Genomic DNA, 24049 nt, shown 5'->3' on the forward strand with positions numbered 1-24049 from the left:
TACTTTGATACCAAAACTGCCCAAAGACATGGCAAAAAAGGGAAACTGTGGGAAATTATTATCCATGACATAAACACCAAAATCAAGAAATATGGCAAATCAACCAGGAATCTATTAAAAGGATAATATATTCTAAAATAAATCCAGAATGGGATTTATCCAGAAATGCAAGGTTGGCTTAATACTCTAAAATGAAGACAACATTTGATCATCTTAATAGATAGGGGAAAAGCAGTTGACAAAACTAAAAATGTATTCATCATTAAAACAAAAACAAAAAAAACCTCTCAGCAAACTAGGAATAGAAGAAATTTCATCAGTCTGATACAAATCTTAAAAAAAAAAAATACAGCACAGCTAACACCATTAGTACCATTACCATTAGTAATGGTAAAAGACCATCTACTTCCTTCCTAAAGTCAGGAATAAGACAGGTATGCACCCTTTCATCATTTCTATTCAGTGCTGTACTGGAGTTCCTAGCTAATGCAATAAGGCAGGATAATGAAATGAAAAACATACAGATTGGGAGAAAGAGTAAACATGTCTCTAGTTTCACATCATGATTATTTATATTATAGAAAATACTAAGGAATCTTTAAGAAAATTATTAAAAGTAGAGTGAACTGAAGTAATGATGCAAGGTTAATAAATCCCATTGTATTCTGTATAATAGCAACGAACATTCAGAAATTGAAATAACATTTACAGCAGCATCAAATAGTATGAAAATATATGGGGATAAATTTAGCAAAATATGAACAAAAGGTATACCCTGGAAACTAAAGCATTGTTGAAGGAAGTTAAAGAAAACCTAAGCAAATGGAGAAATACCTATGTTCATGGATTAGAAAACTCAGTAATATTATAAAGTCACTACTTTACAAACTGATCAACACAATTCCAGTGGAAATCCCAGGAGACTAATTTTCCTAGATTTGTCAAGCTGATTTTTAAAATTATATGGCAATGCAAAGAACCTAGAATAGCTAAAATCAATTTGGAAACAAAAGACCAAAATTGAAGGACTAATTTAGTAGGAAGAAGAAAATTCTCAGAATAAATGATGCTGGAATAATTGGATGTACATACAGAAAAAAGTGAATCTTGATTCTTACACACTCCACATACAAAAATTAACTAAAAAATGGGTCATAGACTTAAAGACTAAAAACCATGAAATCAGAAGGAAATAGGGTACAAAGCCCTTGCAACTTCGGAATAGGCGAAGATTTCTTAGGTTGGATCTAAAGATTAAAACTGATAAATGGGACCTCATCAAAATTTAAAACTGATGTTTTTCAAAAGAAATTGTTTGGAAAATGAAGAGACAAACCACCACATGCAAGAAAATAGTCATAATACACATTATTCTATTTACACATACATACAAAGGACTTGTATTCAGTATACATATCTAAGGAACTCTTACATCTCAGTCAGACAACCCAATTTGAAAAATAGGTGTTACAGGGGCGCCTGGGTGGCTCAGTGGGTTAAGCCCCTGCCTTCTGCTCGGGTCATGATTTCAGGGTCCTGGGATCAAGCCTGCATTGGGCTTTCTGCTCAGCAGGAGCTGGTTCCCCTCTGTCTGTCTGCCTCTCTGCCCACTTGTGATCTCTGTCTCTCTGTCAAATAAATAAATTTTTAAAAATCTTAAAAAAAAAAAAAAAAGATGTTACAGATTGTGTTCCTTGGCAGGCTGGTTCTGAGATAAAAGTTTTGTGTATAGGATATTTATTAAGGGATGCCATTAGGATTATCATCTAATCCTAAGAGTAACGAAACTCCATCTGTTTTGAGGAAGGAGAGCAGTGACGCAGCTCAGTGACAGCCTTGGCCGAGTTCATATGTAGCTCAGAGGCTAGATTGGCTCTTCAGGGCTGGACAGAATTGGGACAAGAGTTGGGTCAAGTTAAGCGTGCCTTTATAATCAGTCAGTGATGAGGACTCGTACCATTTGGATGTGGGCCACCCCAGGAGGAAGCATGTCACATGTCCTTAGGTGACATGACTCTTCTGCAGCAGAAGCAATCCTTGAGGGGCATGACAACTGAAAACTGACAGCCTGGAGCATTCTCACTAGCTGGGACAACAGATTTTTCACTGTAAAGTGATCTGGCAATAGATTGCAGTAGACAAGGTGACAGGCAGAAGAGTCCAAAGGAAACTGCACAAAAGAAGATATATGAATGGGCATTAAGCACATGAAAACATATCTAACATCATTAGCTGTCAAGGATATGCAAATTAAAAGAGCAACAGGACATACCTACACACTGCCTCGAATGGGTAAATTAAAAAGACTGGCAGTGCCAGGTGCGAGTCCTAGGAGTATAAAATGGTACACTCACCATGGATGAACTGACGACTTGTTATAACTTTAAACATGCACTTACCATTATGACCCCACAATTCTACTTTTTTCTTTTTACCAAAGAAAAATGAAAACATACATACAAAAAGACTTTTACACGAGTGTTCATATTGGCTTTATTCATACAGCTCAAAACTGTAGAGTGCAAATGTCCATCAGTAGATGAATGGATTAACTGATTTAGAAATATTGATACAGTGAGATACCATGAACTGTTAAGAGGAGTAAACTACTCATATGCAACAGTGTGGATGAATATAAAAAACAGGAAGTCACAAAGAGTATACACTGTGTGATGTCATACATGAAATTGTAGAACAGCCAAAATAATGTATAGTGTTAAATAGCAGATCTGTAGTTGCCTGGGTCTGTAGAGGGAATGGAACTGCAGAAATGCTTGAGGGAACTTGCTTTTTGTTTTAACTCTGGAATAGTTAACATACAGTGTTCTCTTAGTTTCGGGTGTATAATACAGTGATTCAACAATACCATATGGTGCTCAGTGCTGATTAACGTCTGCTCTAAATCCCCTTCACCTAGCTCACCCTTAAGGGAACTTCTCTCAGGTGATAAAAAAGGATTCTGAGTTTCTGTTGTTTTCATAATTATATACATACATGAGTGACCAACTTTAAAAGGGTACATTTTATTATATATAAATTATACCTTAGTGAAGTTGATTTTTTTAAAAAATAAAATTTAAGAAGAAAACAAATGGGTTTATGTTAATGAGAGATACTGGTTGTTCTTTTAATTTTCTTTTATGGTAATGTTTTCATCTGACTTTGGAATCAGTTATGCTGGGCTAATAAAATTAGTTGAGAAATACTTCCTCTTTTTCTATTTTTTGTTTGTTTTATTTCTTTTTAATAGATCCTATAAGATTGGTATTGTATTCTTAAATATTTGAAAGATTTTACCAGCAAAGGTGTCTGGGCCTGAGTTCTGTTCAGGGTTGGTTTTTTTTTAAGTTATGAATCATTTTCTTTAATGGATTTACAGTTACGCAGATGTTCTTTTTTCTCTTGTGTTTTATTAATTTGGTCTATCAATGAATTTGCCTATTTGAGTTGTCTAATTTTTTGGCATAAAGCTCTTCCTGGTATTTCCCATCATTTTAATGTGTTCAAGATTTGTAGTGATTCTCCCTTCTTATGTCTTATTTTGGTAATTAACTTTTTTCCTTTTCTCCATTAACTTAGTTACGGGTTTTTGACAAAGATAAGCATCTTCCTGACTTATGACCCAGCTGTTCCACTCCTAGGCATTTACACAAGAGAGATGAAAACACATGTCCACGTTAAGTATTTATTCAAGAATGTTTATAACAGTTTTATTCATTTTAGCTCTAAGCTGAAAACAACTTGAATGCTGATCATCTATAGAGAGAATAAACAAGTTTTTGTTTATTAGTTAAAATACTTAGCAGTAAAAAGAAATGATTTCTTTAGAAATTTTGAAAACTTTGAAAAAATTTCAAAATGAATTATTGATATATGCAGCAATGTGAATGACTATGACAATACAGTGAGTTGAAAGCAGCCCCACAAAAAGAATTCCATGTTTGGTTCCGTTTACATGAAGTTCTAGAGCAGATCAAATCAAACTATGGTGGTAGAAATCAAGAGTAGTGGTTACTTGGGAAGGAGACCGGAAAGGACTTGACTGGGGAGGGGCCGGAGAGAACTTCTGGGTTTATGCAGTGTTCTGTATTTTGTTAGAGATGTGTGTTTACATGAGTATATGCATTTATTCAAAACTTTGAACTGTCCATTCCATTATATGTGAAACATACATTAAGTTAGTTGTACAACAGCATGAAAGACTCAGTGCTACTGAACTTTCCAGTTAAAAATAAAGCGGTACATACTATGTTATGTATATTTTACGATTTAAAAAATGTATGAGTGGATATGAAGGTTCAAAATGGGCAAACATTTTAAAAGTATTTATTGTCGCCCATAACCACATGCTGTTCTATTTTTTATTTACCATTTATATAATAAAGTAAAAAATGTAATTTGGGAAACAAATGTAGGTATGGGAAATAATGCTGAGTATATATTACCAAATAGTGATCAAACATAATGCTAAATGTGTGCTATTTATTCAACAAACAAGTCTCCTTCAAACATCTGCAGTGTAGGCTTCGTCATTATGTGTGCTAATTTAGGTAAACAAACAAGGATCTCCTTCAAAAAGCTCACAGTATACTAAGCTTTGACTTAAAATACACACAGAAAAAAAGATGTCACAAAGCTTTCCTCTACCTACTGAATACCCTTTAGTAGGCTTCATTCTAGGAAATTGAGCTTAAAAATCTTTGCCCCTGGGGGGAAAACATAGGACATCTGGTGTTTCTCTTCCTGGCCTTGCTGTAGCTTGCATTGGCAGGGGGGAGGCTTATGTTGTGTGCACTTCCCACACAGCTTGCAGTCATGCCGGCGCACCAAAGAGCAGAGATCACCAGTAGTGTCATTTAAGTGCTCGTGGGGGTACCTGACCCAAAGCATCAGTAGATCTAGAACCTCCACCACAAAGAAGTTAGGGAAGAGTCCAAAAAAGCAAGGTCAGTAATTACCCTAATAGTTCTCTTTTCCTGCTGCTTATGACTACTGTAATTGAAAGGGTCAAAGGTAGTCTGAAAGTGAGGAAAACGAAAGCAGAAAAGTCAAGGGCATGGAAACTCTGTACACCAGATGGTTTATGTGCCCACAGGGCAATTGAGAATTAAGTGTGGTAATGGAATTACACTACTTCTATTCGTTCTGTGACAACAAGCGCTTGGAGTACCAATTATATTCTCCTTGGCATAGTTGGGTGCTGAGTAAACATTAGTAACTTACTGAATAGTACATAGCATCTTCACTGACATAAATCTCTGAATGCAGAAAATTGTCAGGGTGCTGGTGATGGTAATGATAATATTGAGAAGCTGACTAACATGTGACTTTTCTAGTTAATAGCTACCTATCTATGTCTCCTTTCACCATTCTACTTCCTTTTTGGATCTAATTACAATAAATTCAGTAGCCTGTGTCTCTGAGCAGTCAGTGCAGGTTTCTCTTGGTGGAATTGGTAATGAGAATGGCTGTGATTCACACTGTACCTACATGGGGTGTTGGGCACCCCATCTAGATTTAAATGAATGCCTTGGGGTAACCAAGAAAGCCAGTTTTCTTATTCCAGCTGTATGACATTCTGGAAACAGTAAAACTGTGGATACAATGAAAAAGATCAGTGGTTGCCAGGAGTTAGAGGGGAGGGAATGATGAACAGGTGGATGTTTACGGCAGTGAAAATACCCTGTGTGATACCATGATGGTAGATACATGTCAGTATAAATTTTTCCAAACCCATAGAATGTCTAAAACCAAGAGAGAACCCTGATGTTGTCTGTGGGCTCAGGTGACTTATGTGTGACGTTCATTGTAGGTTCTTCACTTCTAGCAAAGGTACAGCTCGGGTGTGGGGAAGGGAGGGATGTTGATAATGAGGGAGACTATGTATGTGTGGGTCAGGGAGATTGGGGAAACTTCTGTACCTTCTTCTCAGTTTTCCTGTAAACCTAAAAATGCTCTTAAGAAAAAAATAGTTTGGAAAAAAACATTAAGGATTTGTGACACTTGAATATGAATTGATTTTAAATTCCATTTTTCAAAACCTAGAGTAGAGTTTATATTACATTGCTAATATTGTGACATGCTTGCCAAAGAGAATAGTTTGTAAATCCTAAGCAGACTTCCTGTAACCATGTGTTGAATTTCCAGCTGTGTTGAATCAGACTTTGATCCCTCTTAAGAAGATAAATGCAGTATCTGCAGTTTCTAATGGTAGGGGTGGAGGAGGGACGTTCAGATGAAATCTTAGAAGCCAAGTCCCTGTCCAGATAAGAAATTAAAGATGCTGGGGAAGGCAGTTTTTTGACTGGGCTCCCCACCCTCTGCAAATTCGTACACTTTATCTCCAAAACCAAATAAACAACAACAACAAAAATGAGATGCTATTGTTAAATGCTGTATGCCAGATTAGATTTGTTTCCTTCCAATAGAATCCCTTTCCTTAATCAGCACTCTTATAAATGGCACACCTGCCTAATTAGAACAAGTTCTAGAGTATATACAGTGGGAGCATTTCAGTTAGCTCCACACAATTGATAACTGTTGGGGCTGATGTACTTAGAAAATCTTTCCTTCTCTCCTTTTCTAATTTCTTTGAGGCCAAGCTTTTAGTGCTTTTGGCCTCTGAATCAGCTTCTGACTGTGAGCATTTCCCAGTATTGGTCATTGATCCTGCTTTTTTGTTTTTAAGTGATTCTTTAAATGAAAAAAAGAAGTGACATTTATGAATATGTATAGAGACACTTTTAAATATTTTTATTTTATTAGATTTAATTTACTTGTCAGTCTTAAAATACAGAGAATGCTCTTCACTGTGACAAGGAGGTAAAATATAGCAGTCCCATTTAAGATCTCCATACATTAGCAATAATAAATCCTTTTGCCCAGAGTAATGCAGAAACTCAGTCCAGAGCCAGTGGGGATAATGTAGTGCTCCCTCACAGAACCAATTACCCACAGAGAAGTATAATGAGCAGGGGAAGTGATAGAACAAAAATCTATACGGCGAGTGTAAAATTAGGGTAAAATTGTTGCCTGTGAGAAGTCTTACAGTATCTCCAATTATCTTCTGGAAGAAATTATTTAGGCATCTATTCCGATCAAAATTCATAATAGAATTGCAAGAATAGCCTTAGAATAAAACAAAAAGGTCTGCGACTGTAGAGAAAATGGCAACAGACATGTCACAAACAAGGTTCTCTTGTGACCCTGAAGGATCTGAAGGGATCTCAGGATGGCCGCGAGGGTGAGCCAGTCCCCAAGCCTTCCTGCAGAGGCGTGGCTGTAACTGACCACAGTTATAGCACAGGCTGATGGGAGCAAGATAATGCTCTTAAAATCCAAGACAATTTAGAGCATCACAGGAAGTCCATACTTTCAGAGTTACTATATTTCCACAGACTGTATCTTACAGCAGATTGCCCTAAAGGGAAATGGTGAGTGTGCGTGATCTATATCCTAATTAGGAGTGAGCTTGATCACTTGAATGAGTGGGTTAAGTGGCAAGAAACGAAACCTAATTCTTTATTAGTGTCCAAAAAAAAAAAGTGCAAAAAAAAAAAAAAAAGAAAGAAAGAAAAGAAAAACCAGACATTTTTCAGCCTTTGTGGTACTTGTGCTATCAGTTGTGAAGTTTGTAAAGCCCCAAAATTTGTAAAATATTTTTGATAGATTTAACAGATGCATGCTCTTGTTATAATTTTCTTAATTCTCACTTCAGTGTATTCATCTTCCTTGACTCCTGCTACTATGTTTTTTAAACTTACATTCTTTCTTGAGAGGGGGAATAAAGCTTGGGAGGCTCACAGTTACGAACTAGCCACTGGGCACGACCCCGGATGTATTTTACACACAACCTGTAGTGACTGTCACTGAGCGAGATAATTTCCTCCCAGCTGATATTTAAATTTTGGTTCTATCTTGTCAGGTTATACCCAGAAAAGGACAATTATGCACAAACGGTCATTCATTATAAATGATTAGAGTATGAAAAAAGCCTTTAGATTGGACAGTGATGGAAGCCACCTTGCCATGGATAGTTGCTTAACTCATCCTATTATAGTTATTAAGGACACATATTAAAGAACAGTAGTCTTTGGGACCTTGTTGAACCAGAGAAACCACTTCCTAACCTAAAAGCAGTTTGTTCATTTGTTCATTTATTCCACAACTGCACTTTGAAGCTGGAGCTACAGCAGTGAACGAAGTCTGTGACCTCAGAATGGAGCTTTGATAGTTCAGTGAGTGAAACAAAAGAGATGATATAGAATATGTCAGGCAGTGAGGAATGCTATGCAGAAAAGCACAGCAAGGCCAGGGGGTTCGCTGTGGTGCTGGTGGAATGCAATTTCAGAGAGAAGGGTCAGGGATAAGCCTCTCTGATAAGGTGCTATCTGAATCTGAGCGCCAAAGAAAATGAGGGACTAGCGGTGGTAGAGTGCAAGAGCAAAGGGCTTGCAGTCAGCAGCCTGGGACCCTCGGTCTTGACAGCTGTCTGACCTTAGGGAGGCGTTTAACTGACCTGTAAATCAGAGACAGAAAAAGCCACGGTCCTGTCCATGTTTGTCACTTGTGAGACACTCGAGGAAAGCATTTTGGTAAACAGCAAAGCATGACCTAACCTCGGATTGCAGGTAGGAGATGATAAAAGGCACAATTTGAAGAGATGCATATGGACGAGCCTTCAAACCCTTTTCTCTACAACACTGCCTGGAGTTACCGAATTAAGTTGTCTGAGCTGAAGTGTAGAGAACACGCTCCAAAAATGAACTGTTTGATACTTAGGTATAAAGCTTTGTTTACTTTTGTGGTATCTACAGTTTTTATATTTGTTTGTGCTTTTCTTCCTTTGGCATCTTTCTTTGACCTTTCCTTTTAGTAAATCAGGCCTCTTGGATCTCAGTGGACACATTTTCTATCCTGTTCATTTACTCCCTGATTAATTCGTTTAAAAAAACCCCGTAACAACCCTCTAAGATTAATATTTATCATGGGGCACAGAGTCAAAGTCTATTATAGACTAATTCTGAGCTCCACAACAATTCATTTGTGTTGATGTTTGTTAAGGACTTGAAGTTGTTTGTTGTTTGTTCTTTTTATTTTTATACCTGACGTGAATTTTCCAATAATCACAATATTTGAATAGAGCTTTATAGTGTGCAAAGAACTTTCACACACATTTGAGCTTTTAGCAGCCACAGAGATAGACAATGCGGACACTATGGTGCCCTTTTCTGAAGAAGGAAAACTGTGACTCAGAGATCAATATTTAAATCAGGCTTTACAGTGATCCAGGTATGAATGCATAAATGAAATATACTGAGTTGCTTTTCACAATAGGAACTAAAATGGTGTGATTTTTAAGTAGATTCAAGAGTGTTCTAGATGACTCTTGGAGATGAATCCATAGGGGATAATGGAAAGAGAGGGGTATGTCCTTGTGAGTGGAGATCATGGAGACAAAACCTTTTTTTGTGTGTCATTATAAAGAGGATGTGCACCTGGCTCCAATCTAGCATGAACTTTCATTTATTTTTCTCCACTTACTTAGACTGACAAGATTAATAAACATGTGGTTTCCTTCAGGGCAGAAACAAAAGCAACCATAAGCAAATATAAAACTTCTCAAAATGAACTGTCTTGGAATTAAAGAATGTTTTCTCAGAAAACGTTATTTAATTTTGAGATTGAGGGTCCTGAAGACTTACTATAATATGTCTTCTTAAGTATAATGGAATCAATAAAAAAATTAAAGCAGAGTTGGGAAGAGACAGAGAGATTATCCAACCATGGAACCATTAAAATATATGATCCGGAAAGGGCCCCCCAGCTTGTGTGAGGTTGCCTTGTCTTCTGTGGCATCCTCACCATCCTGGTCCAGCCTCCCCAATGGTATTTTCTGATTGTAGGGGGCCTTCCAGAAATCATCCATCCTGTGGAGACTATATGATTCCACTTACATGAGGTACCTAGGATAGTCAAATTCACGGAGACAAAGTAGAAGGGAGCTAATTTTTAGTGGGGACAGAGTTTTAGATTGGGTAGATGAAAAGTTCTGGAGATAAATGATGGTACTGGTTGCACAACAATGAATATACTTAATGTCACTGAACTCTGTATACTTTAAAAATGGTTAAAATGGTAAATTTTGTGTTACGTGTATTTTACCACAGTTTTAAAAATGAAGCAGGAAAAAAAAATCCATTCAATATCTGGACATTTCTGTTACATTAACTCCCTCTAGGATAAGCCCTGTTCAGGTTTTGCGCTCTGGAGCCATGAAGAATACATCTAGCCCTTTTTCCTGGGATGAAGACCTCCAGCTTGCTTGTTCCTTCCCATCAGTCTGTTCAAGGCTGACTAGCCCCAGTTCCTTTAATGGGTCATCCCATTTTGTTTTATTTTATACTTTATTTAAATCATTATCAGGGGGCACTTGGGTAGCTCAGTTTAGCATTGGCCTTCGGCTCGGGTCATGATCCTGGAGTCCTGGGATGGAGTCCAGCATCCATCTCCCTGCCCAATAGGGAGCCTGCTTCTTTTTCTCCCTCTCCCTGCTGCTTCCCCTGCTTGTGCTCTGTCTCTGCCAAATAAATAAGTAAAATCTTTAAAAAAAAAAAAAAAAAGAATCATTATCAGGATGAGGACCATACATTGTGATTGGTCGATTAGCCTTTTAAATCTCTCTTAACCTATTGGTTCTTATTCTGAATCTATCCCTCTCTCTTCCTTGCTTGCTCACTCTGCCTCCCTTTTAATTTATTTGTTGAAGAAAACTGGGTCATATGTCCTCAAGAGTGTTGGTACTTGCCCCCCCGCCCCCCACTATACAGATTGACAGTTCCTGTGTCCTCTGTATTGCCTGTGAATCTCTAATTGGATTGAGATACTTCATTGTATAAATGCATTTAATCCAATTATATAATAATCCAATCCATTCTAGATCTTTTTTTAAGAGTGGAGGGGGTAACTGTTTTACACCCCCTTCCCAGTGTTTTGTTTGGTAAACTGTACACATGCAGAAAGATTGAAAGAATAATAAAATGAGCTTCCATGTAACCTTCACATAGATTTGCCAGCCTTTGACATTGTTAATACATGAACAAATACACAAGCATCTTTTGAGCTTAAGTTACAGACATCTTGACACTTTACTGCAAAATATTTCAGCACATAATTGCCGAGAACAAGGGCATTCTCTCTTATGAACTCAGTTTTGTTGACCGAAGAAATTTATGTTCTATCCGGTTTGTATATTGTCTACTATTTAGTGTGTATTTCCCTAATTATCCAAGTAAAGTTTTTTAAAGATTTATTTATCTATTTATTTGAGAGAGAGAGAGAGAGTGGTGTGGTGGGGGAGGCAGGCAGAGTCTCAAGGCTACTCCACATTGAGCACCAACCCTGAGATCAGGACTGGAGCGGAAACCCAGATTTGGGTGCCTAACCCACTGCACCACCCAGGTGCCCCAGGGTAATTTTTTAAAAAGAATCTAGAATCCATATAAGAATCATATACTGGGGGGCACCTGGGTGGCTCAGTCGGTTAAGCGTCTGCCTTCAGCTCAGGTCAAGGTCTCAGGATCCTGGGATCAAGCCCCACGTTGGGCTCCCTGCTCGGTGGGGAGTCTGCTTCTCCCCTTCCCACTTCCCCTGCTAGTGTTCCCTCTCTCTCTGTGTCTCTCTCTATCAAATAAATAAATAAAATCTTTAAAAAAAAAAGAATCACAGACTGGATTTAGTTTTTGGGTCGCTTAAGTTGTCTAAATTGGTTCTGCCTTTTATTGGGTCTTACGTGACATTGGCATTTTTTGAAGAGTCCAGGCCAGTAGTTTTTCAGAATGTCCCTAAATTTGGATTTGCTTGATTGGTTCCTTACGGTTAGATTCTGGGTGAAGAATTCCAGCAAGAACCATGCATAGGCCATGCTGAGTCCTTTAATGCCATACTTGGAAGGCATATAATGTCAGTTTGTCATATCCTGGTGATAGGTTTGATCACTTGGATAAGGTGGTGTCTCCATTGTAAAGGTACCTTCTCACCATTGTAACTAATAAATAATCTATAGGACAGTAGTGGTTGCTTTTATTTTTTATTTTTTTAAAGATTTTATTTATTTATTTGACAGAGAGAGATGACAAGCAGGCAGAGAGGCAGGCAGAGAGAGAGGAGGAAGCAAGCTCCCTGCTGAGCAGAGAGCCCGATGCGGGGCTCGATCCCAGGACTCTGAGATCATGACCTGAGCCGAAGGCAGAGGCTTAACCCACTGAGCCACCCAGGCGCCCCTAGTGGTTGCTTTTAAAATAGCTTTAAAAAACATGTGATTGGTCATGGGAGAAATTGGATGGAAAAGATTATGAACATATTAGGAAAGAGTTATTCCCACTGGTGGAAAGATAATTCTAAATGTTTGTTTTTCTGAGAGGAGAGTTGGGGGTGGAGGAGTAAATACTGAAGGCGAGAAATGGGCTTTAATGAAAACAGACCTGTGTTTGAGTCCCAGTACCGCAGTTGAACTTGGGGCAACTTTAAATAAGTTACCTCACTTACAGATCCTCAGTTTCCTTCAAAAAAAAGGGGGGGGTATAGTAATAAATGTTCCTGGCAGGATTGTTGAGATAATTAAATGAGATAGTATAAAGTGGCTTCTAGCCCAGCAGCTACAGTAGGACCATCATTGCTTGGGAGATGAAGAGGAGTAGTTTCCCGAACAGGTTTCAGAGTTTAAACCTATCCATCATGGGTATTAATTTTTGAGATTAGTTTGAAACAGTCATGCTGGTAAGAAAATGTGATCAACAGGTTACGTGCCTTTGTGAAATTTCAAAGAAAGTAGTTAGGAATTAGGATGTTTGGTTTCATTTGCAGACCTCTTAAATGTGATTTGTCCGTGGTAGACTTGTGTAGGATTGAATTGCCATTTATTTGGACCTCTTTCTGACGGCAGTCCATTTTAATCTATTAACAGGAATTATTTTCTGAAACAGTTTATATGAAGCCTGATTGAGCATAGTGAATCATAATAATTTTGTGACCCATTTACATGCATTACTGTAAAAGTTTCATTTCTTACAAGTGACAATTTTTTAAAGTTAATTAGACTCGGCTATACTGAGGTTAGCAAAAAGTGCCTTGAATTATCAATAATTCAGCAGGGCAGACATTTCTGTATAATGCAGTGGTTTTATAGAGTATCTTGAGATAGTTATCCCTAAAATAAATGGTTGTGAGCATACATCCGCGTGGTGGGGTTCACTTGAATGTAGCGTGAAGTGATAGCATCTATGCTTTCTATTATTGGACAGAGTGTGGGACATCAGTCTTTCTGGCCATGAACTACTAGCAACCTTTGTCCTTTGTGTTACCTTTAGTTAAAAACGGAAAATGAGCGTGAGTGCTGGCTGATGGCCATGTCTTTCTTACAGCTAAAAATTCATTGGGGAAAGAAAAATGGGATTGCGGATTTGGATTTGTTTCATTGCATGAATGATATGTGACATTTTGTAAATTATTTATCACCACAAGGATGGCAGCAATGGCTTGAGCATTGTTATATCAAATGAAAGTAGGAATCCCATTAGTACAAGGACTGGGTTTTAGCTAGAATCTATCAAGGGAATGTTGTCACTTTAAAACCAGATTGTTCTTTTAATTGCTATTTAAAGGAACAAAAGTGTTCCCAAGGTACTACAGTTGAGCAGTTGCAAGTAATAACTATGGATCCATAATTATGCAGTGCTGATTATCTGGCATTTAAAAAATTGTGGCTGGAGTCAGTGACCAATTTGTTGTAGCTTTTCTTTTTGGGTTTTTCTAGTACAAAGTGTTTTATACTCTGCTTTTTTAACTGGGGCACAAAACACATTTGCATAGCTACTTCAGAAAGTAAAGCCTGTGCATATTAAAAGAACAAATTAAACTGAAAATAAGGGCAAGATAATGAACACATTGTAGGATGAAATTAACAATCATATTGAACAATTTTGCAAATCCTCAGTCATAAGATGAATTCTGGTTTTTGATGACATGTTTTCACAGTGAACCAAGACATTTGTTGGAATCATTATAACCATTTGAAATAGTATCTTAGAGATGAGGGTTTCTTCTTTTAACTGGCATATGTTTCTTCCATTTATTCAGTTAACATATATCTTGAGTGCCTACTGTGTATCGGGCAATGTATTAACTAGGCATTTGGGATAGAGTAGCTGAACAAATGAGGTTTATTCTATGCTGATGTATATTTTACAAGTTAGACCTTGCAAAATCTTGTTTTTTAATTTACATTAAAAAAACATGTATGATTATGCTAACTTTTTCTGCCCTGAATTTTTGATTCATGAGATTCAAATACAAATACGTTATAGTTACATTCAGATGGCTAGAGACAACATGTGTGAAGGCTTGGAATATGCAATAAAATTTTAATTTTCATACAGTTTTGGCTGTTCAGAATAAATGTGACCAGATCTTTAGGCAGAGTCAACTATTCATACGAATGGGAATATTAGCATTGCTGGTAGCCATGAATAACGTTGGAGACACTTTATACATTGTTAAAAGCAATTTCCTCAGTGAGAGCTAAAGAGTACTAGAGGGTTGGACAAATGTTCTGTTGTTTCTTTTATTAAAGTGGGAATGTCAGAGATTGAGGGTTTATCTCTTTTGTATGGCATGGTATGATTTACTTTTGAAGACCTTGGTGCCAGAAAGTTCTTGTTAATGATCTTTTGAGCTTCCCAAGTGATGCTACAGAATTTTAAATTTCTTGCTTAGTTCAGACTCTTGTTATTATGTCACCTAAAACCTTAACAATATTTTAGGTCAAAAATTTAATAGATAAAATAATAGTAACCTGCACTAAAACAGTTGAGAAAGTTGAGTAAAAACAGTCTGAAATAACAACTAGATGATATTGATAAATTATAAGCTGAATAGATGAGTCCATTTATTATAGGCCTATAAATTAGAGCAATGATTGAGATTTCAAATGAATCTTTTCTGTCTTTCTTTCTTTCTTTCTTTTTTGGGGGGAATAATCTCTGTACCCAGCATGGGGCTTGAACTCATGACCTTGAAATCAAGAATCACACACTGTTTCGACTGAGCCAGCCGGGTGCCCCCAAGAGGATCTTCAATAATGTTCATTTTAGGAAGGTTATATAATCTATAAATGTCTTAGGTTTCATTGGTTTAATAAGAATTCCTTCTGAATCTTAAATACAGTATTTAGGAATACTTTAGCATCAAATAATTAAAGAGTTTTTAATCAGAAAATGTTGATTGGAATACCTTATTCAGCAGATTTTCCATTGTTAAGAAATATGTAAGAAGCTTTGACTTTAATGTTTTGTTGTTAAATTTTTAAATGGAAAACTGATAGTATTTTTTCATTTTAATTTTATCATAGCCCCGTGCTGATCCCATTCCGATATGTAGCTTCTGTTTGGGGACTAAAGAATCAAATCGTGAAAAGAAACCAGAAGAACTCCTCTCTTGTGCAGATTGTGGCAGTAGTGGTAAGTTGGTATTGTTTCAAATGCGGGTATACCGTGTCTCCTCTATAGCTATATGTTATTTATAGACCTGTCAAAACTGCATTTGTATTTTAAAGCAATTATTTGGTTATTGCATAGTTTTCAAATTTAAAAAGTAAATGTAGGTGGGGGGGAAGTTAGGATATTAGCAGTGACAAAGATATTTTTGTTTATATAATGCTACATATTAAGCTTTGATTTCATAGCAGCACTGGTAATTCAGTTTGGAGTATTTTACATTGCAGATAAATCCAGTGTAGAGATTTCTAGGTTTTCAAGCTGAATACAAGTAGAATCACTTGTTTTCTATAACCCTCAGTCTCCATTTAAGAGGTCCTCGAGTTGGTGTATGTGGTGTTTCAGTTCATGACACCTACTGGTGAAGTGTAGTACAACCCAGCTCTGTGTGGCTCTAAATGAAAGGGACAGTGTTCTGGAAACTTCAGTGGCAGTATCAAGAAATCATCAGGCATGAAAAAGACTCAGATTGCCTAGAATAAGATAGAAAAAGAGTGGTCAAATAGGAGGTGATGTTGAACTCAAAGAATTGCTAGGTGGAGACACTGGATTGACCATTGGCCAAATTGCAGTACTCAAAATGCTATCAAAGTACAGGTACCTCTGCCTTTTCCTCAGTCTAAGTTATTAAGACCATGCCTTAAAATGGAAAAAGGAAGTCCGATTGTGCTTACACAAAGAATTTGTCTTCCCAAGCCATTCTTCCTTCTTGCTAATCATATGATAGTTGCCTATGTTTTATATACACATCCAGGTTTTATTTTTTTATTTGAAAGAGAGAGAGAGGGAGACACTATGAGTAGGGGGCGGGGGGCAGGGAGAGAGGAGGACAAGCCGACTCGCTGCTGAGCTGGGAGCCAGGCATGGGGCTCTGTTCCGTGACCCTGAGATCATGACCTGAGCCAAAACTGAGAATCAGATGCTTAAGCGTCTAGCCACCCAGGTGCCCCTGTATGTAGTTTTATATATGGTTATATATATGGGTATATATATATACACATACACATACACACACACTCCCAGCAGACTGAGTGGTGGTGAATTGATTTTCTAAAAAATAATCTCTTAGTGTTAATCTTCAAATGTTCTTCTCTAAGCCTACTGAAACTTTTTTCCTCCCCAAGTGTTACTTTAACATAGAAAACACAGTATTTCTCTGATGATGGTTGTCTTGAAAAACAATAACAAACCTGCAAAATACCATAGCATACTGTTGTTTAGGAAGTCAGTATAGTCGTAGTTAAGAAAAACTCAAGAGCCAGCCATAGCCTAGTTCTTCTGCGTTGAACTAGTTAACTATTTTGTGCCTTGATTTCCTCACTAGAAGAATTAGATCATGGTAGCACCTACCTCTTGGATTTTGTGGGAGTTCAATGAGAGAACAGAAGTAAATAGCCTAGGACAGGGTCTATGACAATTACGGTAAGTGTGCTATAAATGTCAGCCACTGTCATTATTTGGCATGTTTGATATTGTCCTTGATTGCTGCACGTAATTTCATATCTTATCATCATTTTTGACAGCTGCTTGATGGTTGGATAGAGGAAATGTTTCATTCACTGAAGAATGACAGTGTTGTGTAATGATTCTTCTTCCTCCTAGAAAGGTTTAACTGGATAAGCTCTATGTGGTTCTGTCGCTTTTAAGACCTGACTGGGAGGGAGCCTTGGAAATAAGACATTGCAAACTCTGCCTGAGAAATGTATTCTGACAGTCCTTTTGATGGGCTTTACAGATTCATTAAAATTCTTTACCTGCCCATGGTATCATGGATAGTGACAAAAGGGCATGGAAACATTATCTGTATGTTCAGTTTAATAAATTTCAACCCTTACAGTCTCCCTGTTTTATCCTGGTGAGGTAGTCCCTCACTCATCAGTTCTGACTCTGGAGTTATCTCTTAGGTTTTCTCACGAGGCTCACTCTGAATGAATTATTCTTTTGTTTAACTGCCTGATCACTTTAGTGGTGTGCACTGCCTATGGTTTACTCTTTGTGATTTTTAAGGTGGTACTTTAAAAACTACCTTCACTCTTTTCTTTTTTTTGAGTACCTATTTGTCTGGTTGCTGGGACAGATTAAAAATGCACTTAAATGTGGGAAGAAAAGTTCCCTTCATATATTTCCTTACCTCTGCTGATACACTTACTTGAGTTGATAAGGAATTTGAGATCGTTATCTGCTAGATCATAACTTCAAGGCCTCCTTCACAAGGTATAAAGGTGTAATTCTAAACAGGTACATCTTAGATTTTCTGATGTAATCAATCTCCCTTCGTCTTTCCCAGATTGAAAACCTGCCAAAGGAGAAGTTTGATCCCCTTTGTACTTGGAGGTCACTGAAATTTTTTCCCCTAAAGTTTCTTATTTTACCAGGGTATGTAGGTGTAATGTTATGTTTTCCCTTTTAACAAATGGAGAGGAATGGACGAAGGATACTGCCTTAGAAGGCTTATATAGCTAGAGTTATTTTGTGAGCCAGTTCTCCCCTCCCACCTCCTTTCAGGTAGAAAAAGCCAGAGACTTTGGAGTCAAGGTGTGGGTCACGGCCGAAATTCAAGCCCTGGGGCATCATATCCCTTTGCTTAGAATAGAGAATAGCTAAGAGAGTTTCTCTGGACCCCACCAGGGAATCCTCAGTGTTGAGGTTCACTCAGTGTTTTCCTTCTATGTGCTGTGCCAGTCTGGATCTAGCTACTTTATTTTTTTATTTTGTTTTTTAAAAGATTTTATTTGTTTGTTTGACAGACAGAGATCACAAGTAGGCAGAAAGGCAGGCAGAGAGAGAGGAAAGGAAGCTGGCTTCCTGCTGAGCAGAAAGCCTGTTGCAGGGCTCAATCCCAGGACCCCTGGGATCATGACCTGAGCCAAAGGCAGAGGCTTTAACCCACTGAGCCACCCATGCACCCCTGGGTCTAGCTACTTTAGTCAAGAAAAACCTATTGTTTCTACCTCAAGGAGATGCACTGTAGACATTTAGTTCAATGAGTAGCCTTTTATATGCTGCTCTCTAAATAGATGTATAAAAATCAAATATAGTTGTTCTTTGGAGAGGTGGGTGTGGGGGCGGGTTGGGATTCTTGTAGTTAACAACGTTCTGTTGTAACACTTGATAATTAGGAGGCAAAAATAATAAAATGGGCTGGCATGGCTCAATAGTACCCTCTAATAATGGTGCAAGCCCCATTGTCATGTATGTTCCAGTCCAGTTTCTGTAGTGGGAATTACAGAGTGGATGGTACCCCTAGTTGGCCTTACGGAAATAGCTACTATCTCATACTCCAAAGAGTCCATTGATTCTAGGATTGAATCAAAACTGTTTGTAATGATCAAAGGACTCCCTAATGAAAAAAGTTTAAGTGAAAGAAATGCCCAAAGCAGTATAAAACTAGAAGAAGGAAATATAGATGGCAGCCCATAAGGAGGATCGTTCTGAAATGTGTTTCCCATATGTGCCTGTTGGTTTGCAGTCGCCTGGGTCTGAAGTACCATTTGTGTGATGTCACACTTAAACTCTGCTTAGATTTCATAGATGTGAGTAATAAATGTTTCCTTCTCCTTACATCATAAAGTAAGCCAATTAGAAATGTCTTTATTTTTAAGGTGGCTCAGTGCTGCAAATGGGCAGTATTTTCTTTAACTATGTTTTTCTTGCTGCAAGTTCCTTTGAAAAAATAATTCAGGTTTGCAGGTAGTAAAAATACGAGGTGAGGTACAGAGTGCATGGAGCCTCAAATACGGTTTTCCAGGTTTCTGTGTGCCGGCTGTATAACTGTGGTTTTTATTTATCTCTAAAATGTGAAGGCTGACGTCTGTACCCAAGCATCCGTGGGACTGTTGTGAGCATACAGTGAGATCACGATAGGAGCATCGTCAGTCACTATAGAACATTACACAGATGGGAAGGATTATTCATTCTAACTGCTAATATGAATGTGGGAATCATCAGATAGTCATATTCAGGTCTTTGGAAATGTTGGGCCTAGGAAGTGATTTTACTTGACTTTCATGGATCAGCCTACTTTGAAATTAACACTGTTATATTCTCTTTGCCTCATTAAGACCAAATTATCTTTAATTAGCTTCACATAAGTATTAGATATTATACCAAATGAAATTTTGTGTCTGCTGCTCAGATTGCTGGGTGGTTAAATCTTACTTACAGATGAGTTGTGTGCATGTGTGTTTTCAAATTAGCAAATCTAAGATAAGTGTACAGTTCAAAATTACAGCATCATTCTAAGTGGATGCTCATTGAAACCGGCGGCGAAGAGAGGCTGCTGTGATGCAGCTGGGAAGGTAAGGAAAACACCCTTGTACAGCAGAAGGAGCAGGCACCGTGGCACCCAATACCAGTCTGCCCTCAGGACCCCTGAAGTCTCCGCTGGGATTGTTTTTATGCATGTGTCAACCCGCAACAAAACTGGCCTGCCTTCTGCTGCCAGAGTCAGCTAGCTGCTAGGTGCGGTATGCAGATAAATAGGTATATTCAAAAAATCACTTGTTTCTTGGCCACCTCGTGGGTGGTTCCGTTGGTCTGAGCACAGTTCAGTTCTGAAGGCAGTTGTGTCTGCCTTTGGCTCAGGTCATGATCCTGGGGTCCTGGGATCGAGTCCCGAGTTGGGCTCCTTGCTCAGCAGCGAGCCTGTTTCTCCCTCTGCCTCCCGCGCCTCCTATTTGTGCTTGCTCTAGTGCTCTCCCTCTCTCTTTCTCTCTGACAGATAAGTAAAGAAAAATAATGTAAAAAAAATGAAAATAAAAATACTAGTTTTGGAGCACCTGGGTGGCTCAGTGGGTTAAATCCTCTGCCTTTGGCTCAGGTCATGATCTTGGAGTCCTGGGGGTCTGCTCTGTGGTGAGCCTGCTTGCCACCCACCCCCTGGCTGCCTCTCTGCCTACTTGTGATCTCTCTCTTTCTCAAATAAATAAATAAATAAATAATCTTTTTTTAAAAAATCGCCAGTTTCTTAAAGTCACTATGAGAAAAATGCCTCAAGACTTGGTTTTTCAGCTTCACCCTGAGTAGATGAGGACTGAATGATTGATTAGGTTGGGAGGGAGACCCTTGACCAGAGAGAAACCTAAAGATGGAATCTGAAGAGGAGTTCGTAGGTTGTGAGCCCCTGATTCCACAAGCCCACAGTTGGACTGACCAAGTGGAGAAACAGGAAGCAGAAACCTTGCGTCCGGCCTTTTATTCCCTGAAATCATGCGGGTCGGGAATACCTGTGGTGTGTGTGTAGCAAAAAATCTAGAGGTCACTTTTCAGTCCGTATCAGACTCTAGTGTACATCTTTCTGTTCACACCAGATAGTCTTCAGCCCTGTTTGGTCTGTTGAAAATCTTTTTTCTTAACTGTTCTTTTCCTCTGGCTTCCACGATCCATATTCTCTGTGTGGTCTGTCACCACTTCCTTTCATATACATTTTTGTTTGCTCCTTTGTCTCGTTCCATCCCTTAAATGTTTCTTCAGGCTTCTGTTCTTAGCCCTGTGTTTCTTACTCTTTGCCTCATAGCTTCCCCTGAGCTCCAGACGCTTAGATAGAAATGCCTTCAGAATTTCTCCACTTGGACGCCCTATAGGCTTCTTAGAGTTAGGGATCCCAAACAGCCTGTGAACCTTGCAGTGCCCCTATTACCCCAAAACCACAAACACAGCAGTAACAGTAGAAATCTTAGCAAACTAACCTCTTTCTTCTCCTTAGGGATTTCCCATTTTAGCAAATGGCACCCCACTGGCCACTGATTCCACAAGCCGTCCTCTGTCCTATTCCTATATTGATTGTGTGTCCGAATCTGTATCCCACATCCTCAGTATATCCATACATTCCCACCAGAACCACTCAGACCTATTACAGTAACTTAAATCTAATCTTGATTCTCTTTCCCCTTAACCATTTTCCGTGCGATAGGCTAAGTGAATTTTTTTAAACTTCAAAATCTATTCCCAGATCTATTTTAGTCACGACCAATTAACCCTTAGGAAAAAAATCAAAATTCTTTAATATACCCCTTGAACCGTCTTCTGGTTGGGCTCCTGTTAACCCTGTTCTGCATCATGACACCCCCCCCCAATATTGTGCACACACTGGTTATAGTGCACCTTCCCTCTGTGAGTGTGCCATGGCCCCCTGTCCCTCAGTACACGCCAGCTTCTCCCTCCTTTTCCCATGTAATGCCACTCATCCTATGCGTTTCTTTAGGAAGCCATTCCTCAAACATCATGCTAGATTCATCCATATCTCTGAACCACTCTTTGTCACATGTTAATTCTAATTCTTATTTAATGTGTCTCTTTCCTGCTAGACTATATGATCTGAAATGTTTGTCCTTTTCCTTACTGCATCTCAGATGGACAGATGGTTGGTCAGATAGCCAGTCCTAGGGACCCGTTGTCAAAAGCGTTTATTAATTTTCCATTGCTGCTGTAATAAATTACCACAAGGTTGTCAACAGAACTCACTTCCTTGTGTTTGTATGACCAAGAACCCCATTTTCTTTTTCTCTTGTTTGCTTGCTTGCTTGGATTTCTTGCTTGCTTTCTCCCTCCCTCCCTTCTTCCCTCCTTTCCTTCCCTCCCCTTCCCTTCCTTTTAAACAAACACGTGTGTGTGTGTGTGTGTGTGTGTGTGTGTGTATTTCAGAAAGTCATCTCCTTATAAGGATAGCCAAGTTACTTTTCAAGATAATGATTCCAGACATTAAAACACACACACACATACACATACACACACAAGATAGATAAAATGGGATCTAATCCAATAGACGTAAATTAAAAAATGTGCAAAGAATTTACCCTGCTGCTTCTCAGGAACCCTGTCTGGATTTCTTGCCTGATTCTGCTACGAATGTGCTTCTCAACTCAGGATCAGTCACCAGAGGCTCTCTGTATCACCTCCCCTCATACACTTAGGCTCTTTCACCATGAAGCTCATGTGACTGTTACATGTTTGTGTGTGTGTGTGTGTGTGTGTGTGTGTGTTTAATATATTTAAAAATATATACATATTCCTATTTTTTTATTATATTTGTGTATATATATATATATTTAAATTTTAATTTACAGTGTTCTATTAGTTTCAGGTGTACAGTATAGTGAGTCAACAATTCTGTTACTCGGTGTTCTATCAAGGTTAATGTACTCTTAATCCCCCTCACCTATTACCCATCCCCCACCCACATCCCCTCTGGTAACCATCTGTTTGTTCTCTATGTAGTTAAGAGTCTGTTTTTTTGGCTTGTCTGTCGTCTTTCTCCTTTCTTTCTTAAATTCTGCATACGAATGAAATCATATGTTACTTGTCTTTCTCTGACTGACTTATTTCACTTAGCATTACACTCTCTAGATCCATCCATGTCACTGCAAATGGCAAGATTTCATTCTTTTTTTAATGGTATAAGACTCCACTCCACATACACACACATGTGCGCGCACACACACATATATCTTTATCCATTCATCTGTCAGTGGACAGTTGGGCTGCTTCCATAATTTGGCTATTATAAATAATGCTCCTATAAAGTCAGGGTGCATATATCCTTTTGAATTAGTGTTTTTGATTCTTCGGGTAAATACCCAATAGTGCAATTATTGGATCATACAGTAATTCTATTGAAGAACTTCCATACTGTTTTCCACAGCGGTGGCACTAGTTTGCATTCCCACCAGCAGTGCACAAGGATTCCTTTTTCTCCACATCTTCACCAGCACTTGTTGTTTCTTGCGTTTTTGATTTTAGCCATTCCACCTGGTGTGAAGTGATACCTCATTGTAGTTTTGGTTTGCATTTCCCTGAGAAATGATGAGTATCTTTTCATGTATCTGTTGGCTGTCTCTGTGTTTTCTTTGGAGAAACATCTGTTCGTGTCTTCTGCCCATTTTTTAATTGGATTATTTATTTTTTGGGTGTTGAGTTTTATAAGTTCTTTATATGTTTTGAACACTGATGCTTTATCTGATGTGTCATTTGCAAATATTTTCTCCCATTCAGTAGCTTGTCTTTTAGTTCTGTTGATTGTTTTCCTTCACTGTGCAAGAGCTTTCTATTTTCATTTAGTCCCAATGGTTTATTGTTGCTTTTTTTTCCCTTGCCTCAGGAGACATATCTAGAAAAAAAAGTTGCTACAGCCAGTGTCAGAGAAGGTACTGCCTGTGCTTTCTTCTAGGATTTGTATGGTTTCAGGCCTCACATTTAGGTCCTTAATCCATTTTGAGTGTGTTTCTATCAGTGGTGTAAGAAAGTAGACGAGGTTTATTCTTTTGCATGGAGCTGTTTAGTTTTCCCAACACCATTTTTCCTATTGCATGTTGTTGCCTCCTTTGTCAGTGATTAATTGACCGCTATAATTGTGGATTTGTTTCTCTGCTTTTTATTCTCTTCCATTGATCTGCATGTCTGTTTTTGTGCCAGTACCATCATGTTTTGGTTACTGCAGCTTTGTAGTATAACTTGAAATCTGGAATTGTGATACCTCCAGGTTTGTTTTTCTTTTACAAGAT

The 24049-nt window shown here is 38.3% G+C and overlaps 1 protein-coding gene across 1 annotated transcript in view; it reads left to right on the plus strand.

Annotated features, from left to right (window-relative positions):
• Positions 1 to 24049, plus strand: part of KAT6B (lysine acetyltransferase 6B) — a 188297-nt gene that overhangs the window by 104958 nt on the left and 59290 nt on the right. Inside the window, 1 exon segment of the mRNA XM_004769363.3 lies at positions 15407 to 15515. Coding sequence (XP_004769420.2) covers positions 15407 to 15515 — 109 coding nt within the window.

Source organism: Mustela putorius, unplaced genomic scaffold (genome assembly GCF_011764305.1).
Source record: "Mustela putorius furo isolate JIRA1106 unplaced genomic scaffold, ASM1176430v1.1 tig00000698_pilon_pilon_pilon, whole genome shotgun sequence".
Taxonomy (NCBI): domain Eukaryota; kingdom Metazoa; phylum Chordata; class Mammalia; order Carnivora; family Mustelidae; genus Mustela; species Mustela putorius.